The 17,247-nt window shown below is 59.3% G+C and overlaps 1 protein-coding gene and 1 long non-coding RNA gene across 6 annotated transcripts in view; one reads left to right on the top strand and one right to left on the bottom strand.

Moving 5' to 3' along the window:
• Window positions 1-1,871: 1,871 nt before the first annotated feature.
• The window catches only part of LOC127462534 (zinc finger protein 239-like), a 53,097-nt gene continuing 37,721 nt past the window's right edge, over window positions 1,872-17,247 (bottom strand). Inside the window, exons 1-3 of one of the 5 annotated variants that reach the window (XM_051771188.1) lie at window positions 5,265-5,714; window positions 2,248-3,607; window positions 1,872-2,190 (exon numbers count right to left, since the gene is read on the bottom strand). In XM_051771188.1, the coding sequence (XP_051627148.1) occupies window positions 2,462-3,580 (1,119 nt within the window). In that variant the 5' untranslated portion in view covers window positions 3,581-3,607; window positions 5,265-5,714 and the 3' untranslated portion in view covers window positions 1,872-2,190; window positions 2,248-2,461. The other 4 variants (XM_051771189.1, XM_051771190.1, XM_051771186.1 and 1 more) reach the window with 4 other exon arrangements.
• LOC127462538 (uncharacterized) overlaps window positions 5,977-17,247 on the top strand; it is a 51,202-nt gene continuing 39,931 nt past the window's right edge. The window contains exons 1-2 of the long non-coding RNA XR_007900476.1: window positions 5,977-6,070; window positions 6,169-6,207. This is a non-coding gene — a long non-coding RNA (uncharacterized LOC127462538). The remainder of the gene's footprint in view (window positions 6,071-6,168; window positions 6,208-17,247) is intronic.

The following is a 17,247-nucleotide window of genomic DNA, read 5'->3' as shown; positions in this document are numbered from 1 at the left end:
ATCCCTGTTGCCCCAGTTCTGGTCCAGAGAGGTCCCGGTCCTGCTCTTGCTGTATCCCGGTGTCCCAGTCCATCCCAGTCCGTCCCAGCCCATCCCAGTCCGTCCCAGTCCCTTCCCAGCAGCCGCCGCCGTTTCCCAGGTCCTGCCCCCCCCGCCCCCCAAGATGCTGACGGGGGTCGGGGCTCCGTCTTTGGCTTCGTCTCCCTGGGCTGGGGCTCGGCCTCCACCCGCGGGAGGAGCTGAGGGGGGTCCCCGGGGGTCGTGTGTCCCGCCCGGAGCGTGTGTGCCCCCCCGGGACCCCCATCCCGCTGTCACCCCCTTTTCTCTCCCCACGGAGCTCCTGCCCCAGCTCCCGCTCCCCCCTGGCAGGGGCTTTGGGAGCCCCCCTTTGCCTTGACCCCGGGCCTCCTTTGAATCCCCTTTCCTGGGCACTGAGCCCCCCCTGCATCTCCTTCCCCAGCTCCAGGACCCCCCTGCACCCCCCTATCCAGCTCCACAACCCCTGCAATCCCTTTCCCAGTCCCTGCATCCCCCTGTGCAGGGGGGGCTGCAGGGGCTTGGGGGGTCTCACCAGGGCTTTGCCCCAGGACACCCTGCCTCGGGCTCTGGGGCTGAGGGGTGACGGGTGCTCTCGAGCCCCCCCTTTTTTCCGCACCCCTTCCCCACCCCCATTCTGGATCTGCCATTCCAGAGCCGGGGGGGGACCTCGCCGCAGCCCCCCCGCTGTCCCCGCTGTCCCCTCGGGGCCCTGACGGCCGCCCTGGCGCTGTCCCTCGGGCTGCCTGGGGAGTTGCCCCCACGGGCTCCTGGGGCGGGGCTGGAGGGGTCCCGCTGCCCCTCTGCTGTGGTCAAGCACCTGAGGAACAGGGAGCAAAGCCCCAGATCGGGTTTCCCGGCTGCAAAGCTCGGAAGGGCTGCCCCACCCGGAGGAATTTGGGTCTTGGGGACAGGAACAAAACACGGCATCAATTAAACCTTATAAAAATTCAAGCATTGGGACAGGAAAAAAATCATCCTTCGGAGTCTTCCCTTTGCAAACACAGACAGAGGGTTCTCACCTGGAAAATATTTACCTGGGGAAGTACCAGCCTGGTAATAATTTTATTTACACTAGTGATGCCAACAACACCTGCTGGGCATTGATGGGGGGGGTTATATAGTTTTAGTAAGTATAGAAACACTTTGCAGTTGCCAGTGACTCAACAGCAGCATCCACAGGTATTTTAGTCTCTGTCACTTGATCCTTGGTCTGGTTTTTTGACTTTTTTTCCTTATAAATATTCCACAAATCACTCCTATGGAACCAGTTTTGCTTTGCTGAGGAGAGCTGTGACTGCTGGGCCCTTGGGGGATTATGAGCTTTTTGTGGTTTTATTTGAGGAGCACAGGAGCATCCAGGCAAAGCCCCAGGATGGAGCAGGACCTGCCCAGGCCTTGGGAGCTCGGGCTGTTGTCCCAGCTCAGCTCGTGGCAGGAGGAGCTGAGGGTGCCCCTGTCCCCTCTGTGCCCCCCAGGGGTGGCAGAAGCCCCTTGGGAGGCAGGTCCAGAGGCACCATCCCCTGTCCCAGGGGCTCCCCGAGCTGCCCTGCCAAGGGTGGGCACACGGGGGGTGGGCTCAGGTGGGTCTGAAGGGCCGTCCAGCACCTTGGGGGGTGACCTGGGGGGCTGGGACTGAAAACCCCTGGGAGCTGTGCAAGTCCTTGAGACAACGAGCTCCTGCTTTTTTAATGAACAGCCTGAAGAACAACCCAAGTGGAATCCTATTTTTGTTCTCCAAATTTCAGAGAAAGTCACAGACCTGCATTAGGGCCAGGAAGGACAATTCCTGTGCCTAAAGCCCCTCTGTGTGGCCCCACAACCAGCAATGCTGATGAGACCCTTGGAGCTCTCTGGGGCCGCAGCAGCTGCAGGGACTCTGCTCCAGCACGGGCTTCCCACGGGCTCACATCCTTCTTTGTGGGCATCCCCTGCTCCGCCGTGGGCTCCTCCTTGGGCTGCAGGGGAATCTCAGCTCCAGGCCTGGAGCACCTCCTGCCCCTCCTCCTGCACTGCCCTGGGGGTCTGCAGAGCTGTTCCTCTCCCCTATTCCCACTCTGCTCCTCTCTGCACCCAATTCCATCTGCACAAGGACTTTTTCCTCCTTAAATACATTATCCCCGAGGCCCCAGTACACTGCTCAGCTTGGATCACCTGGAATATGGGTCACCAGGTCTGTGCCCAACATGGATCACCTGGAATGTGGGTCACCAGGAACGTGGGTCACCAGGTCTGTGCCCAACATGGATAACCTAGAATGTTGGTCACCAGGTCTGTGCCCAACATGGATCACCTGGAACGTGGGTCACCAGGTCTGTGCCCAACGGGGGTCCCTGTGGATCATCCAACGCGGGTCCTCCCATGGCTGATGGAGTTGGAGCAGCAGCCGAAGCTCTTCCCGCAGTCGGGGCACTTGGGGCTTCCCTTACTGGTGGGTCCGTTGGTGGTAGGTCAAGGCAGAGCTGTGGGTGAAGCTCCTCTCACACTCGTCACACTTGTAGGGCCTCTTCCCGGTGTGGATGCGACGGTGGATGACGAGGTGGGAGTTGCGTTTGAAGCCCTTCCCGCAGTCGCTGCAGCGGAAGGGCCTCTCCCCCGTGTGTATCTGCTCATGCATGAGGAGATGGGAGCTGATCCTAAACCTCTTCCCACACTTGGGGCACTGGTAGGGCCGTTCCCCACTGTGGATCTTCTGGTGCTGGAGCAGTCCAGAGCTCTGGCTGAAGCTCTTCCCACATTCCAAACACTTGCAGGGCTGTTCCCTGGAGTGCAGGCCCAGGTGGGTGTGGAGGCTGCCTCTCCGGTTGAAGCTCTTCCCACATTCCCCACAGGTGTAAGGTTGTTCTCCAGTGTGGAGGATCTGGTGGCGGATCAGGCAGGACTTCTGGCTGAAGCTGTTCCCACATTTCCCACACGTGTAGGGCTTTTCCCCAGTGTGGATCACCTGGTGTCGGAGCAGGTGGGAGCTCTGACTGAAGCTCTTCCCACACTCCCCACACGTGTAGGGCCGTTCTCCACTGTGGATGTGCTGGTGCTTGAGGAGGTCAGTGCTCTTGCTGAAGCTCTTCCCACATTCCAAGCAGCTGAAGGGTTTCTCCCTGCTGGGAGGCTGCTCAGGGACCACCAGCTCGCAGCTCCGCCTCAAGCTCCGGCCGCCTTCCCGGCACACACTGGCTCTTTCCTCCTCACAGCCCCCTGGGCTGGCTTTGGAGCCCCTCCTGCGGGGGCATCTCCGGCCCTTTTCCTCCCCGCTGCCTTCCTGCGCCGGGGAGCCCTTCAAAACGGCCTCTCCCACCAGGCTCTGCCGGGGGGATTTGTCCTCCGCGCTCTCCGGCCTCACCTCGGGGCCTGGGGCAGGAACCAACAAGGACACGCAGGGGATTTGCCTCCGGCCCACAGGGAAGCCCAAGGACATCCCCCCAACTCCGGCCCCGGCAGGACGGCCACAAAAGACAAAAGACCCACCCAAAGGGGCACTGACTTCCTCCTCACCTGCCTGGGGGGCCCAAGGCATCTTCCTCTTCCTCGCAGCCTCCTCCTCCATCCGCCCAAGCTTTGGGAAGCAGAAATCCTGCTAGGGGGTGGGGGAAAGGGGGTGAGTGTGTTGCCCAAGTCCATCTCTGGAACTCACCAGGCATCCTGTGTCCCTGAAAAACCTCCAAAACACCAACATTCAGCCCAGAAAAAAAGAAAACAACAAGATTTGGGAAAAAAAACCCTCACAAACTCCCCGCAAATTTGCAAAAGATCAAGAGTCAGCAAAAAATATACTCCAAAATATGAACATTCAGCCCCAAAAAACCCTCCCAGAAGTTCCCCCTCTCTCGTCTCTGCACCTTTACCTTCTGGGCTCTCCCCTCTCTGGGCTGCTGGGGGTCCCGCTTAGGGGTGCCGGGGCTTTTGGGGGTCTCAGGGGACCCTTCTCCCCTCACTCTCTGCTTCAGGGGGCCGGATTCCCAGACATTCCCCCTCTCCGTCTTCTCCACTTTCTTGGCCCGGGGATCCCAGGGGTCCCCACTGCCCAGGCTCCCCTTTCTCCGGGACCCCCCTTGCAGCCTCCCGGGGCTCCTCCCTCTCCCTGCTCCCCCCTCCAGCCTGCCGGGGGTCCCCCAGCTCCGCCATCGCCCCGCTCCGCTCTCCACACTCCGGGGCTCCCGCCCTTCCTCCCCCCACCCCCGGCTCTCCCAAGGGTTCCCCAAACCCGCTGCCTCGGCTCCCTCCGGCTCCCCCAGACCAGCCCCCCCCGCCCACACCGGCCTCACAATGGAGCCGCCGGGGCCTCACCCACCAACACCAACCCCCAACAAGGGGGGGACCCGCAGCCCCCCGACCACCCACGGGGCTCTGCCCACAACCCACCCCGACACCGCCCCAAAACACCCCCCGGGGACCCCCAGCAGCCCCCCGGCAAACCGCCCCGCACAAAGGCCGCCTGTGCCCGAGCCAACAAAACGCCCCCACAGCCGAGGGGACACCAGAGGCTGCCCCGGGGCAACGAGAGCAGGGAGCGGATCGGGCCCCGCACACGTGGCCGGGCTCTTGGCTCAGCCGGCCGGGATCGGCAACCAACAGCACGGCCCCGACCGCCGGGGGGGAGAAAAACAAGGGGTGAGCGCGTTGCCTTGGGAGTTTCTCCTGCCCAAGTCCAGCTCTAGGACTCACCGGGCATCCTGTGCCCATAAAAACCCCCAAAACACCAACATTCAGCCCAAAATCCCCTCCCAGGAGTTCCCCCTCTCTGCTCTCTGGGGTTAGGGGGGTCCCCCCTGTCTGGCCTGATGGCACTTCTGCCTGCATTGGGGGTCCCCCTTCTCCGGGCTGCCGGGGGTCCCGCGGCTCCGGGGGGTTCCCACTCTCCGGGGTCCCCTTTACTGTGGCCAGGGGGGTCCCAGGGCTCACTTCTCCCCACTCTGCCTCCCGGGGCCGGCCGGCCCTCCTCTCTCGGCTCCCACCCTCGCAAACCTCTTGGCGCTCTCGGCTCCCACCCCGCCTCAAGGCCCCCCCTCCTCTCCACACTCCAAGGCCTTCCCCCTCTCCAGGACCCCCGCTTAAGGGGCCCGGCGCTCCCTCTCTGCTCCCCCCCCTCCAGCATTCCGGGGGTCCCCCAGCTCCGGGATCGCCCCTCTCCGCTCTCCCCACTCCGCGGCTACCGGGGTTCCCCCCCGGCTCTCACGGGGGCCCCCAAACCGCTCTCGCCCCCCTCGCCATTGCCCAGCCACCGCCAGGACCTTTTGGCTGCTCTTCTTTGTGCTCCCGCTCGGCTCCTCCCTCGGCTGGGCCGCCGCTTTTGGCGGGTTTCCTCCTCCGGGATCCGCCCCCTGCAGCCCTTCCCCCCCTGGACCAGCCCCCTTGGGCCCCCCTTGGGCCCCCCTTGCCCAATAAGTCTGATTATACAGACAAGCAATTTGGTTTTCATCCACAAAACCCAAATGTATAACCCAGCACCCTGGGGCATGAACAAAGTGGTTTTCCTTGGGCCCCCCCCGAGTCCAAAGTAAAGGGAGAGGGAAAAAAAACCTGCTGGTGGGAGAGCTGTTGCAGTCTGGTCAGAAGTGGTGATTGCAGTCCAGTTGAGGGTGGTGGTCTCAGTCTGGTTGAGAGTGGTGAGCTGCAGCCTTCCTCTGGATCCCACGAGTGGTGGAAAGGTTCTGAAACTCCAGGTTTATATATTCTCCAGTTCAGGCAGGAATGGTCAGTCGTTCCCTCAGAGCGGGGAATTCCATAAAAGGATGCTTAGTTCTTCCCTCAGAGCGGGGAATTTTATAAAAGGATATGAGGATTGTCAGAGCGGGGAATTCCATAAAAGGGTATGAGGACAGGGACACCCCCCCCACCTCGCAGTCCCCCCCCCCCCCCCGACAGCAGTTTTTGGGAAAATGGCATGGAAGGCCATAGAATACACACTTTTGGGCTACACCCATCCAGTGAGGAATCGGTCCCAGCTGTTCTAACTAGGACACTGTGTCCGTCATCGCTGCCATCATCATCATCATCATCGGCCTCGTGGCAGTCGGTGTCTGGAAGCTCCGATCCGGTAACTCCCGGGATGGGGGCCGGCAAGGGGCACGGATCCGCCCGGCAGCATTCCGGGGATCCTGTGCCACGGGTGCTGATCCCACTTTCTTTCCATAGGGAAGAGGGAGGGGAATGGATACGACCCCGCGCCCACCAGTGAGCCCCAGCAGCGTGTGTGGATCCAGATCCTCTGTGCAGGGATCCCAGGATGGATGCCGGGATTCCAGAGGGGAATGGGGGCCTAATGGCTGGAGTGGGATTGGAAGGGGATTGCAGCTCAGGGCAGGATTCCAGAGTGGGATCAGGTGGAATTGTGGACTGGGATCAGGGCTGGATTCTGGAGTGGGATTGGGGTGGGATGGATGGAATGGGATTGGGGTGGGATGGACGGAGCAGGATCAGGTGGGAATCCGGAGCAGTTCCTACTCTCCCTGGGCTCCACAGCCAGATCCATCCCCTGGGATGGGAACAGGGACATGGTGACTCCTTTCCCCACTCTCATCCCAGCAGGAATCACGGCCTGAGTGATCCTGGAGCTGGATCCACCCCTTCCCTCTCCCTGCGGAAAGGCAGGAGCTGCTGGCAGAGCTCATCCCGCTGCTCCCACCCACCCCGGCCCCCCTGCGGCTCTTCCCCATGGATCAACTTCCTGCTTTTTCCTGTGTGAAACCCAGGACCACAATTATTCCTGAGGCTTTAATTTGGGTGTGAAAATCTCCTGCTTTGGGCAAGAAATCCTGGCTCCTCCTCTGGCATCCGGCAGTTCCTCTGTGGGAACCAGGAATGGGAATGGGGACGGCGAATGGGGACGGCGGGGGTGGGATAGGGACACTGGGAGCAGGTTGGGGACACCAGGATTTGGAATGGGGACGTTGGGACTGGGATGGGGACATTGCGGACAGGGATGGGGACACTGGGAGTAGGTTGCAGACATCAGGAATGGAAATGGGAACACCAGGAGACAATGGGGAAAGGGATGGGGACACCAGGAGCAGGATGGGATGACCAGGAGAAGGTTGGGGACACTGGAACAGGCTGGGGTCATCAGGAATGGGGTGGAGATTGCAGGAATAGCAATGGAGACATGGGGAGCAGGTTGGGGACAGCAGAAACTGGGAATGGGGACCCACGAAAATGGGAATGCGGAAAACAGAGCTGGGATGGGAACATCAGGAATGGGAATGGGGACACCAGGAATGGGAATGGGGAAAACAGAACTGGGTTGGGAAGTCTAGGAATGGGAATGGGGACACCAGGAATGGGAATGGGGACACCAGGAATGGGAATGGGGACCTGGAGGACCACGCTGGGGACACTGGGAGCAGCCTGGGGACAGCAGCAACTGGGATGGCAACACCAGGAAAGGGAACAGGGACATTGGCAGCAGGTTGGAGATACCAGGGACTGGGAACGGGGACATCAGGAATGGGATGGGAACACTGGGAATAGGAACACTGGGAATGGGAACAGCAGGAATGGAGTGGGAACATGAGGGACCAGGATGGGGACACTGGGGACTGATGGAGAGGAGCAGAGACCCCAGACTCACCTAAACCCCTCCCAGAACTGAGGGCCAAGAGAAGCTCCACCTGAGCTCTGCCTGAGCTTTGCCCATTATTAATATGCACAGATAGATGTTGTGATCAGATGAATATGATTTATCGTATTTAATCATATATGAAAATTGTATACAACCCCAATATTGTGTGAAACTCTCGACCAAGTTCTCTGTGGTGCGAACCACGCTCGCTGCCGACGTCGGCAATAAATCCCTTTGCTGCTCAAAGATCCAAAGTCTCTGAGCAGTTCTTTGGACTGGGTTTTTCAGCATCACAGAGACAAAGGCACACACTGACGGATCCCCTCAGAGGGCAACATTCTCACCAAAGCTCCCCTCTCAGCTTCCTTTACACTGACCTCTGACTGCAGGGACCTCCTTCCCACTCTGCTGATGCTTCTCAGGTTGCGAACCACCCGGAAAAAACCCAAATGTCAAGGGATGTGCTTAGATTCACCAAGGATACAGCCCACCAGAATTAACATCTGATTCACACTGGCAGGAAAATGCTCACCTTGCTCGTTGTCCCTCCAGTGCCAAAGGCCCACCCACCGCTTGCATCCCACCTGCAAAGAACAAGAAGATGCTCACAGAACGACCTTTGAAGAGAAGTGCCTGTCACAACTGCAAGGAGGGATGCACAACAATCTCACGTGGGGGATATTCTCTGCTCTGCCCTGCAGACTCTTGTGCTGGGGTGAAAACACAGCCTCTCTGCTTCCCTCTCCTGAGGGACTTGTTCTTAGACATCCCTTTCCCCTCCTGGCAATTCCCAAGCCTGGACCCGGCTCTCAGCCCCTCTCTGGCTCAGAGCCCTCAACTTCTCTTGCAGAGAGCTGGGCCTGTCAACCCAGCTGCCAAAAGCACGGCCCTTGGGCTGCCTCGGAGGTTCCTGCAGTCGCCCCAGGCCCTGCCCAAGGCCCTCCCATCAGGGGCTGGGCCCTGGGGGCCGGGGGAGAACCCACCCGCGGCTTGGCCCTTCTTGCCCAGCCCTGCTCTGGCCCAGCCTCCTCCCCCTGCACACTCCCCACTGCCACAGCCTGCGCTGGGGCAGCATTTCCTTCCTGGGCCCTTTCCAGCTGCCCCCATGGGGACACTTCCATTTTCTGGGCCAGGCCCCAGAGGCAATCCCAGCCAGTCCTGCCCCTCGTCCCCAGCCCGGCTCACTGACTCCTGGGGGCCCCTGGAAGCCAAGAGCCAAAGGCCGACCCCCCCAGAGTGCAGCCCCACCATCGGCACTGGGGCCCCAGGGCTTCCCTTTCCCAAGCAGCCCCTGCAAAGCCTTGTCAGAGAGAAAACTGGGTGACCCGAGTCCTGGATGCTTTTAGGAAAGAGGTCTGAACATTTCTTGAAGAATGGAGGGGGGTGACTTTTTTATTCTTGACCTTTCCAGTTCTCCATTTGGGGGCAGGATGTCCTCTGGGCCAATGTTTTGTTCCCTTTGCAGTGAGTGCAGCCTCAGAGGGCTGAGCCCTCTCTGGCTGGGCTTGGCCTCTCCTGCAGAGACTCAGGCCTGGCTGGGCTGCCCCAGGCAGACGCTGCAGGAAGAAGAGCTCAGGCCGCCTGGGTCTGGTGTCCCTGGGGCTCAGCCTGTGCCCCATTGCTGGGCAGGGGCTGAGCCCCACCTCTGCCTCGGGGCCTTGGCCAAAGGGCTGCCAAGGAAGAGGCCCAGGAGCCTTGGGGCCTGCCCAGCTTTCCTCCTCCCTGGGGGCTCTCAGTCCTCCCCTGACACCGTGTGGGCCCAAGGCCTTGCTGGCTTCGGGCTCACGGCCCGCCGGCACCATCCCAGCGGCCTGACCCCCCTCCTTCCCCTCTCTCCAGCCTCTCCTGCCTTTTCTGGCAAGGGGCCATCCAAGGCAAACCCCGGTTCTCAGCAATGGCACCTGTGGCACGGCTGCAAGGCTCCAGTGGGCCAGGCAAGAGCAGGAGCACCCAGAGCCTGAGGAGCCAGGAGATGCCCTGGCTGGGCATGGTGCTGCTGCGGGACGAGCTGACACCTCTGCACAGTCTCTGCCCGTCCCTGCCAGCCGACTTCTGCCCAGGCTCTGGGCACGGGGACGCAGCACTGACACTTTTCAGCCCCCGCGCTGTTCCACAGAGGCTCTGATGTCACAAGGCCCTTGCCTGGTAGCCAGGAGATGGGCAAGGCAAGGCAAGGACGGAGCCTCTGAGCCACCAGCACGCTGTCCCCAAAGGCTGGGGTGGCACAGAAGCCCAGAGTCCCTGAGCTTGGCAGAGACTTGTGAGATCAACCGGCGTCCAGCCTACGCCCCATCCCCAGCACGTCAAGCAGAGCACGGCACTCAGTGCCATGGCCAGTCTTTGCTTAAACACCTCCAGGGACGCTGACTCCACCACCTCCCTGGGCAGCCCATTTCAAGACATAATCCCTCTTTCTCTCCAAAAAGTCCTGCTCCTGTCCCTGACAAACAGCCCCTGACAGGCAGGTCCTCGTGTCCTCTTGTCCTGTCGCCTGTTGCCTCGGAGAAGGGGCTGACCCCCACCTGGCTCCAGCCTCCTGTCAGGAAGTTGTGGACAGGGAGAAGGTCAGACCCAAGCCTCCTCTTCTCCAGGTTGGAGAAGCCCAGCTCCCTCAGCTGCTCCTCACAGGCCATACACTGCAGACCCTTGCCCAGCTCCATTGCCCTGCTCTCCACCCACTGCAGCCCCTCAAGGTTCTCCCTGAATTGAGGGGCCCAGAGCTGGACACAGCACTCCAGGGGTGGCCTCACCAGTGCCCAGTCCAGCAGAAGAATCCCTGCCCTGCTCCTGCTGCCACACTCTTTCTGATCCAGGCCAGCCTGCCCTTGGCCTTCTTGCCCACCCGGGCACCCGCTGGCTCAGGTTCAGCCTCTGTCCACCAGCACCCCCAGGGCCTCTCCCACGGGGACCCTTTGCAACTCCTCTGCCCCCGGCCTGGAGCTGCAGGGGGTTATTGTGGCCACAGGCCCCAAAGGCACCAAAGGCACTCTTGAACCTCATGCCCACGGGCTCGGCCCAGAGGTCCAGCCTGTCCAGGTCCCTCTGCACAGCCTTCCTGCCCTCCAGCACATCCACACTGCAAACCAGCTTGGGGTCCTCTGCCAATTTGCTCCTGGAAGACTCAATGCCCTCCTGCAGATCCCCACGAAAAATAGGCAACAGGACTGGGCCTGTTACCCAACAAGTTCTAGTGCTTGACAAAGGAGCCCACCCAGCAGTGGGGAGAAACTGCTGGCAGGAGATTGAATGGGGGCAAGAGACAATGGATGATGGACAAGTTCTGGGCCATGGTCATTTGTTAGGAAAACAAAGTAAAAGTTTAGAGCCCGGAATACCTTACTGGTCAGAGACCTGGCAGAGAAATCTATTTTTGAGACCTGGACACCAAGAAGGCAGAATTTCTAAACCACAAAGGCCCTTAGAGAAACCAGAAATGAAGGCAAAACTAACACAGACAGTTACTGAGGCTCTCCCTATCTAGGGAAAAGACAAGAAAAGGACAAAAACTGTGGGCTAAGCATCATGCAAAGTGAGAAATCCAGAGCCAATAGAAGAGAGAAGAAGAATTCCTGGAGAGAACTGGTAAACCAATGGACAGGAATTCCTTTGTTTGCTAAAATGTAAAAAGAGTTAAAAGTTTTGAGAACTGATGTACAGGTTTAAGAGAGCAATTCCTGTGTCCCTTCGGTGCTGAATGAAGTCGGGTCACCTCTGGAACCCAACCAACTGCTCAGAGATTTTATTCCCCGGCTTTCGCTGACGGTTTCTGGGGACCCAGATGAGACAAAGCAGCGCCGACAGGGCAGAGCAGAGGAATCGTTGGCCCTGCAGCGTGTACCAAAGGAGTTTTGGGGAGATCTTCCAGTTCCCTGGTCTGGGGAGTTCACCACGCCTTCTTTTGTGGGAAAAAGAACAGGCCATGAATTTTGGGTACTTGATTTTAAGGCCTTTTGCCTGCACATCAGGCACAGCAATGGGAAGGAGGCAGCGTGAGGCTGAGAGGTTTCTGTCATGGTTTGTGGGCTTGGGTGAGATTGGGCCAGAATTACAGGACACCTGTAAAATCTGGGCTTTGGGAAAGGTTAGGGAGGGTTGGGAAAGGTGTTCAAAGGGTGGTTTTGCCTGAGGTGTTAAACATGGGAGCGGGTCTGTCTTCCCGATTCCCAAGAGAAGAGACCCCAGAAAGCTCCCCTGCAGGTTGTGTTTTAAGGAACAGGAGAAGAGACCGAGGGTAAGGGGTTTCTTTCCTGGAGGGAAGGGCTGTCGTTCACTTGCAGGAGCCCTGCGCTGAAATTGCCAGTCTGACTGCCCAAACTGAACACACCTGAAGATTCCTGCCAGACAAAAAGGGCCAGGACAGAAAGCTCTTGCTGCCCATGGAGTGCCCAGGGTGGCCCCCCAACTGCATGTGAAACCCGAAGGTTCCAGGCTTTCTTTCCTGGGGGAAAGGCCGTGACATCCCAAAGAGTCCCGTGGCAGACAGGTGGGGCTGCACTGTGGGGGTGTGAGGTGTTGGTTCTTTGGTTTCCAGGGGCTATTCCAGAATGGAGAGGACAGGCTGTGACACCACAAAGGAGCCCTTGGCACACGGGTGGAGTTGAACTGTCACATGGGGGGGGCTTGGTTCTTTGGTTTCCAGAGGCTATTCCGGAATGGAGAGGATGGGTCAGAATGGATAGGACAACAAAAGGGCCCAAAGCACATGGGTTGTTCTGCACTATGGTGTGGGGTGTTGGTTCTTTGGTTGCCAGGGCCTATTCTGGAATGGAGAGGACAGGCTGTGACAAGAAGTGCCTGTCAGAACTGCAAAGACGGGCGCACAAGAATCTTCTGTGGGCATATTCTCTGCTCTGCCCTGCAGACCTTTGTGTTGGGGTGAAAACACAGCCTCTCTGCTTCCCTCTCCTAAGGGACTTGTTCTTAGACATCCCTTTCCCCTACGCTCCTTTCAAAAGCCCTCCTGGCAATTCCCAAGCCTGTACCCAGCTCTCATCCCCTCTCTGTCCTCTTCCCAATCCCCTGGTCAATCCCAACATCCCAGGACAGGGATCCCAGTTGCTTGGCTGCACCCCCACCTAGTTCCATATGCTGGGCCATGATATCCCAGCACTGGAGCAGCCAGGTCAGCAGGGGCTCTCCCAGTTGGAGGCTGAAATCTTTTCACATCTCTCACAGCTCATCTGGGATGGGGATCTGGTGATTATCTCTGGTCCTGCCTCTTGCTCCTGTTCTGAGGGCTCTGCTTCCCCTTCATCCCTCACTAACTGAGTTGATTTGGTCTTGGATTTCTTCTGTAGAGGGGCAGCTGCTACTGGCACAGGTTGTTCCTCTGCAGTTTGATTGGCCATGGCACCTCTTGGTCTCCTTTCCTCCTCCTCCCCCTGAGGGCACTGCGTCCTGATTAAACAAGATTACAACTTAGAAATTAAGAGACTTCAGGTGGAAGTGCGGAAAAGGAAAAGAAACAACTTTTTATTAACAAAATCTGAATAAACAACAAATGGTGCAACCAAAAACTTTCAGAAGAAACAAAACAAAGTCCCAAATCCCCAGGTGGGGGGAGAAACTGTCCCGGCAGTTCAAAGCTCTCTCAGCCCCGTGTGCTCGCAGCCAGCAGTGAAGGAGTCCCTTTTCCCAGGGCAGTCCCCAGAGCAGAACACCTCGCTCCCAGATGGGTCAGGCTCTCTCTCTCTCTCTCGGTCGTTCTCCACGAGGTGTCCTGTGGGGGAAAAAACTTCCTGTCAGGAAAAGAGAACAAGGTGGCCAAAATCAGCTCCCGCTCTGTCTGGTCCCGGACAAACCCCAAAAGCCCCCGAACAAAGGACCCCCCGCCCTCCCCGCGGCCACCGCGGTGTCCCCGAGAGCCGCCCTCCCCCCACTGCCCCTGCCCAGCGCCTGCGGCTCCGCTCCAACCCACCCCATCCCGGGAGACACAGATGGGAATGGGGGGACACTGGGAAACAATTCCAACACCTCTTTTCAAACCTCTGACACCTGGTTCCCAGACATTCCCAAAGAAGGGGCTTCCCGTGGCCTCGAGCCAGGGACCGACCTTTGGATTGAACCAACTCCTGGAGAGACACGTTCCCAACCCTGTCCCTATTCCCATTCCTGGGGTTCCCATCCCTGTCCCCATTCCCATTCCTGGGGTTCCCATCCCTGTCCCCATTCCAGTTCCTGGGGTTCCCATCCCTGTCCCCATTCCCACTTTCTACTGTGCCAACCTGCTCCCAGTGTCTCTGTTCCTGTCCCCACTATCCCTATCCTGGTCTCCCATGTCCCCATTCCCATTCCCGGTGTACTAATTCCCATTCCTGGTGACTCCAACCTGCTCCCAATGTCCCCATTCCCATTCCTGGAGTTCCCATGCCCATTCCTGCTGTCCCCAACCTGCTCCCAGTGTCCCCATCCCTAATGTCCCTAATGTCCCCATCCCTGTCCCCAATGTCTCTATTCCTATTTCCCTATGAAAAGAAAGTGGGATCAGCACCCGTGGCACAGGATCCCCGGAATGCTGCCGGGCGGATCCGTGCCCCTTGCCGACCCCCATCCCGGGAGTTACCGGATCGGAGCTTCCAGACACCGACTGCCATGAGGCCGATGATGATGATGATGGCAGCAATGAGGGACACAGTGTCCTAGTTAGAACAGCTGGGACCGATTCCTCACTGGATGGGTGTAGCCCAAAAGTGTGTATTCTATGGCCTTCCATGCCATTTTCCCAGAAACTGTTCTCGGGGGTGGAGGAGGGGGGGCTACGAGGGGGGGGGGGTGTCCCTGTCCTCATACCCTTTTATGGAATTCCCCGCTCTGAGAATCCTCATATCCTTTTATGGAATTCCCCGCTCAGAGGGAACGAACTGAGCATCCTTTTATGGAATTCCCCGCTCAGAGAACCCTCATATCCTTTTATGGAATTCCCCGCTCTGAGGGAAGAACTAAGCATCCTTTTATGGAATTCCCCGCTCTGAGGGAACGACTGACCATTCCTGCCTGAACTGGAGAATATATAAACCTGGAGTTTCAGAACCTTTCCACCACTCGTGGTATCCACAGGAAGGCTGCAGCTCAGCACTCTCAACCAGACTGAGACCACCACCCTCAACTGGACTGCAATCACCACTTCTGACCAGACTGCAACAGCTCTCCCACCAGCAGGTTTTTTTCCCCTCTCCCTTTACTTTGGACTCGGGGAGGGACCCAAGGAAAACCACTTTGTTCATGCCCCAGGGTGCTGGGTTATACATTTGGGTTTTGTGGGTTAAAATCAATTGCTTGCCTGTATAATCAGACTTATTGGGCAAGGGGGGCCCAAGGGGGGCCCAAGGGGGGCCCAAGGGGGCTGGTCCAGGGGGGGAAGGGCTGCAGGGGGCGGATCCCGGAGGAGGAAACCCGCCAAAAGCGGCGGCCCAGCCGAGGGAGGAGCCGAGCGGGAGCACAAAGAAGAGCAGCCAAAAGGTCCTGGCGGTGGCTGGGCAATGGCAGGGGGGGCGAGAGCGGTTTGGAGGCCCCGTGAGAGCCGGGGGGGAACCCCGGTAGCCGCGGAGTGGGGAGAGCGGAGAGGGGCGATCCCGGAGCTGGGGGACCCCCGGAATGCTGGAGGGGGGGGAGCAGAGAGGGAGCGCCGGGCCCCTTAAGCGGGGGTCCCGGAGAGGGGGAAGGCCTTGGAGTGTGGAGAGGAGGGGGGGCCTTGAGGCGGGGTGGGAGCCGAGAGCGCCAAGAGGTTTGCGAGGGTGGGAGCCGAGAGAGGAGGGCCGGCCGGCCCCGGGAGGCAGAGTGGGGAGAAGTGAGCCCTGGGACCCCCCTAGCAACACTCAAGGGGACCCCGGAGAGTGGGAACCCCCCGGAGCCGCGGGACCCCCGGCAGCCTGGAGAAGGGGGACCCCCAATGCAGGCAGAAGTGCCATCAGGCCAGACAGGGGGGACCCCCCTAACCCCAGAGAGCAGAGAGGGGGAACTCCTGGGAGGGGATTTTGGGCTGAATGTTGGTGTTTTGGGGGTTTTTATGGACACAAGATGCCCGGTGAGTCCTAGAGCTGCACTTGGGCACGAGGAACTCCCAAGGCAACGCACTCACCCCTTGTTTTCCCCCTTCCCATCAGGATTTCTGCTTCCCAAAGATTGGGCAGATGGAGGAGGAGGCTGCGAGGAAGAGGAAGATGCCTTGGGCCCCCCAGGCAGGTGAGGAGGAAGTCAGTGCCCCTTTGGGTGGGTCTTTTGTCTTTTGTGGCCGTCCTGGTGGGGCCGGAGTTGGGGGGATGTCCTTGGACTTCCCTGTGGGCCAGAGGCAAATCCCCTGCGTGTCCTTGTTGGTTCCTGCCCCAGGCCCCGAGGTGAGGCCGGAGAGCGCGGAGGACAAATCCCCCCGGCAGAGCCTGGTGGGAGAGGCCGTTTTGAAGGGCTCCCCGGCGCAGGAAGGCAGCGGGGAGGAAAAGGGCCGGAGATACCCCCGCAGGAGGGGCTCCAAAGCCAGCCCAGGGGGCTGTGAGGAGGAAAGAGCCAGCGTGTGCCGGGAAGGCGGCCGGAGCTTGAGGCGGAGCTGCGAGCTGGTGGTCCCTGAGCAGCCTCCCAGCAGGGAGAAACCCTTCAGGTGCTTGGAATGTGGGAAGAGCTTCAGGAAGAGATCCAACCTCCTGAGGCACCAGCACATCCACACTGGGGAACGGCCCTACACGTGTGGGGAGTGTGGGAAGAGCTTCAAACAGAGCTCCCACCTGCTCGGACACCAGATGATCCACAGTGGGAATGGCCCTACACGTGTGCAGAGTGTGGGAAGAGCTTCAGGGACAGCTCCAGCCTTTGCAAACACCGTTGCATCCACACCAGGGAATGGCCCTACAAGTGCTTGGAATGTGGGAAGAGCTTCAGCACAAGCACCAAGCTGCTCAGCCACCAGCACATCCCCACTGGGGAACAGCCCTACACGTGTAGGGAATGTGGGACAGCTCCACCCTCTACACCCACCTTCGCATCCACATCACGGAGAGGCCTCACAAGTGTGGGGAGTGTGGGAAGAGCTTCAGGCAGAGCTCTTCCTTGACCTCCCACCAACGGACCCACCGGTAAGAGAAGCCCCGAGTGCCCCGACTGCGGGAAGAGCTTCGGCCGCTGCTCCAACTCCATCAGCCATGGGAGGACCCGCGTTGGATGATCCACAGGGACCCCCGTTGGGCACAGCCCTGGTGTGCTGGTTTAAAGGTAAACCAGCAGGGGAAATGACAGCGGTGACACCTAGAATGGGATGGAATACCTGGAATGGGAATGAGAATGCCTGGAATGGGAATGGAGACATCAGGAATGGGATGGGGACAATAGCAATGGGATGGGAACACCAGGAATGGAAATGGGAACACCTGGAATGGGAATGGGGACATTGGGAGCAAACTGGGGGCAGCAGGAATGGGAATGGGGCCAGCAGGAATGGGAATGGGGACACGTGGAATGGAGAAGGAACACCTGGAATGGGAATGGGAACACCTGGAACTGGAATGGAAACACCTGGAATGGGAATAGGAACACCTGGAATAGGAATGGGGGCAGCAGGAATGGGAATGGAAACACCTGGAATGGGAATGGGAACACCTGGAATGGAAATGGGAACACCAGGAATGGAAATGGGGACACCTGGAATTGGAATGGAGACACCTGGAATTGGA

This window comes from Manacus candei, unplaced genomic scaffold, assembly GCF_025592945.1.
Source record: "Manacus candei isolate 608988 ecotype Guabito, Panama unplaced genomic scaffold, ASM2559294v1 h1tg000130l, whole genome shotgun sequence".
Lineage (NCBI taxonomy): Eukaryota > Metazoa > Chordata > Aves > Passeriformes > Pipridae > Manacus > Manacus candei.
The sequence above is the reverse complement of the archived record's forward strand: the minus strand, read 5'-3'. Positions and strand labels throughout refer to the sequence as shown.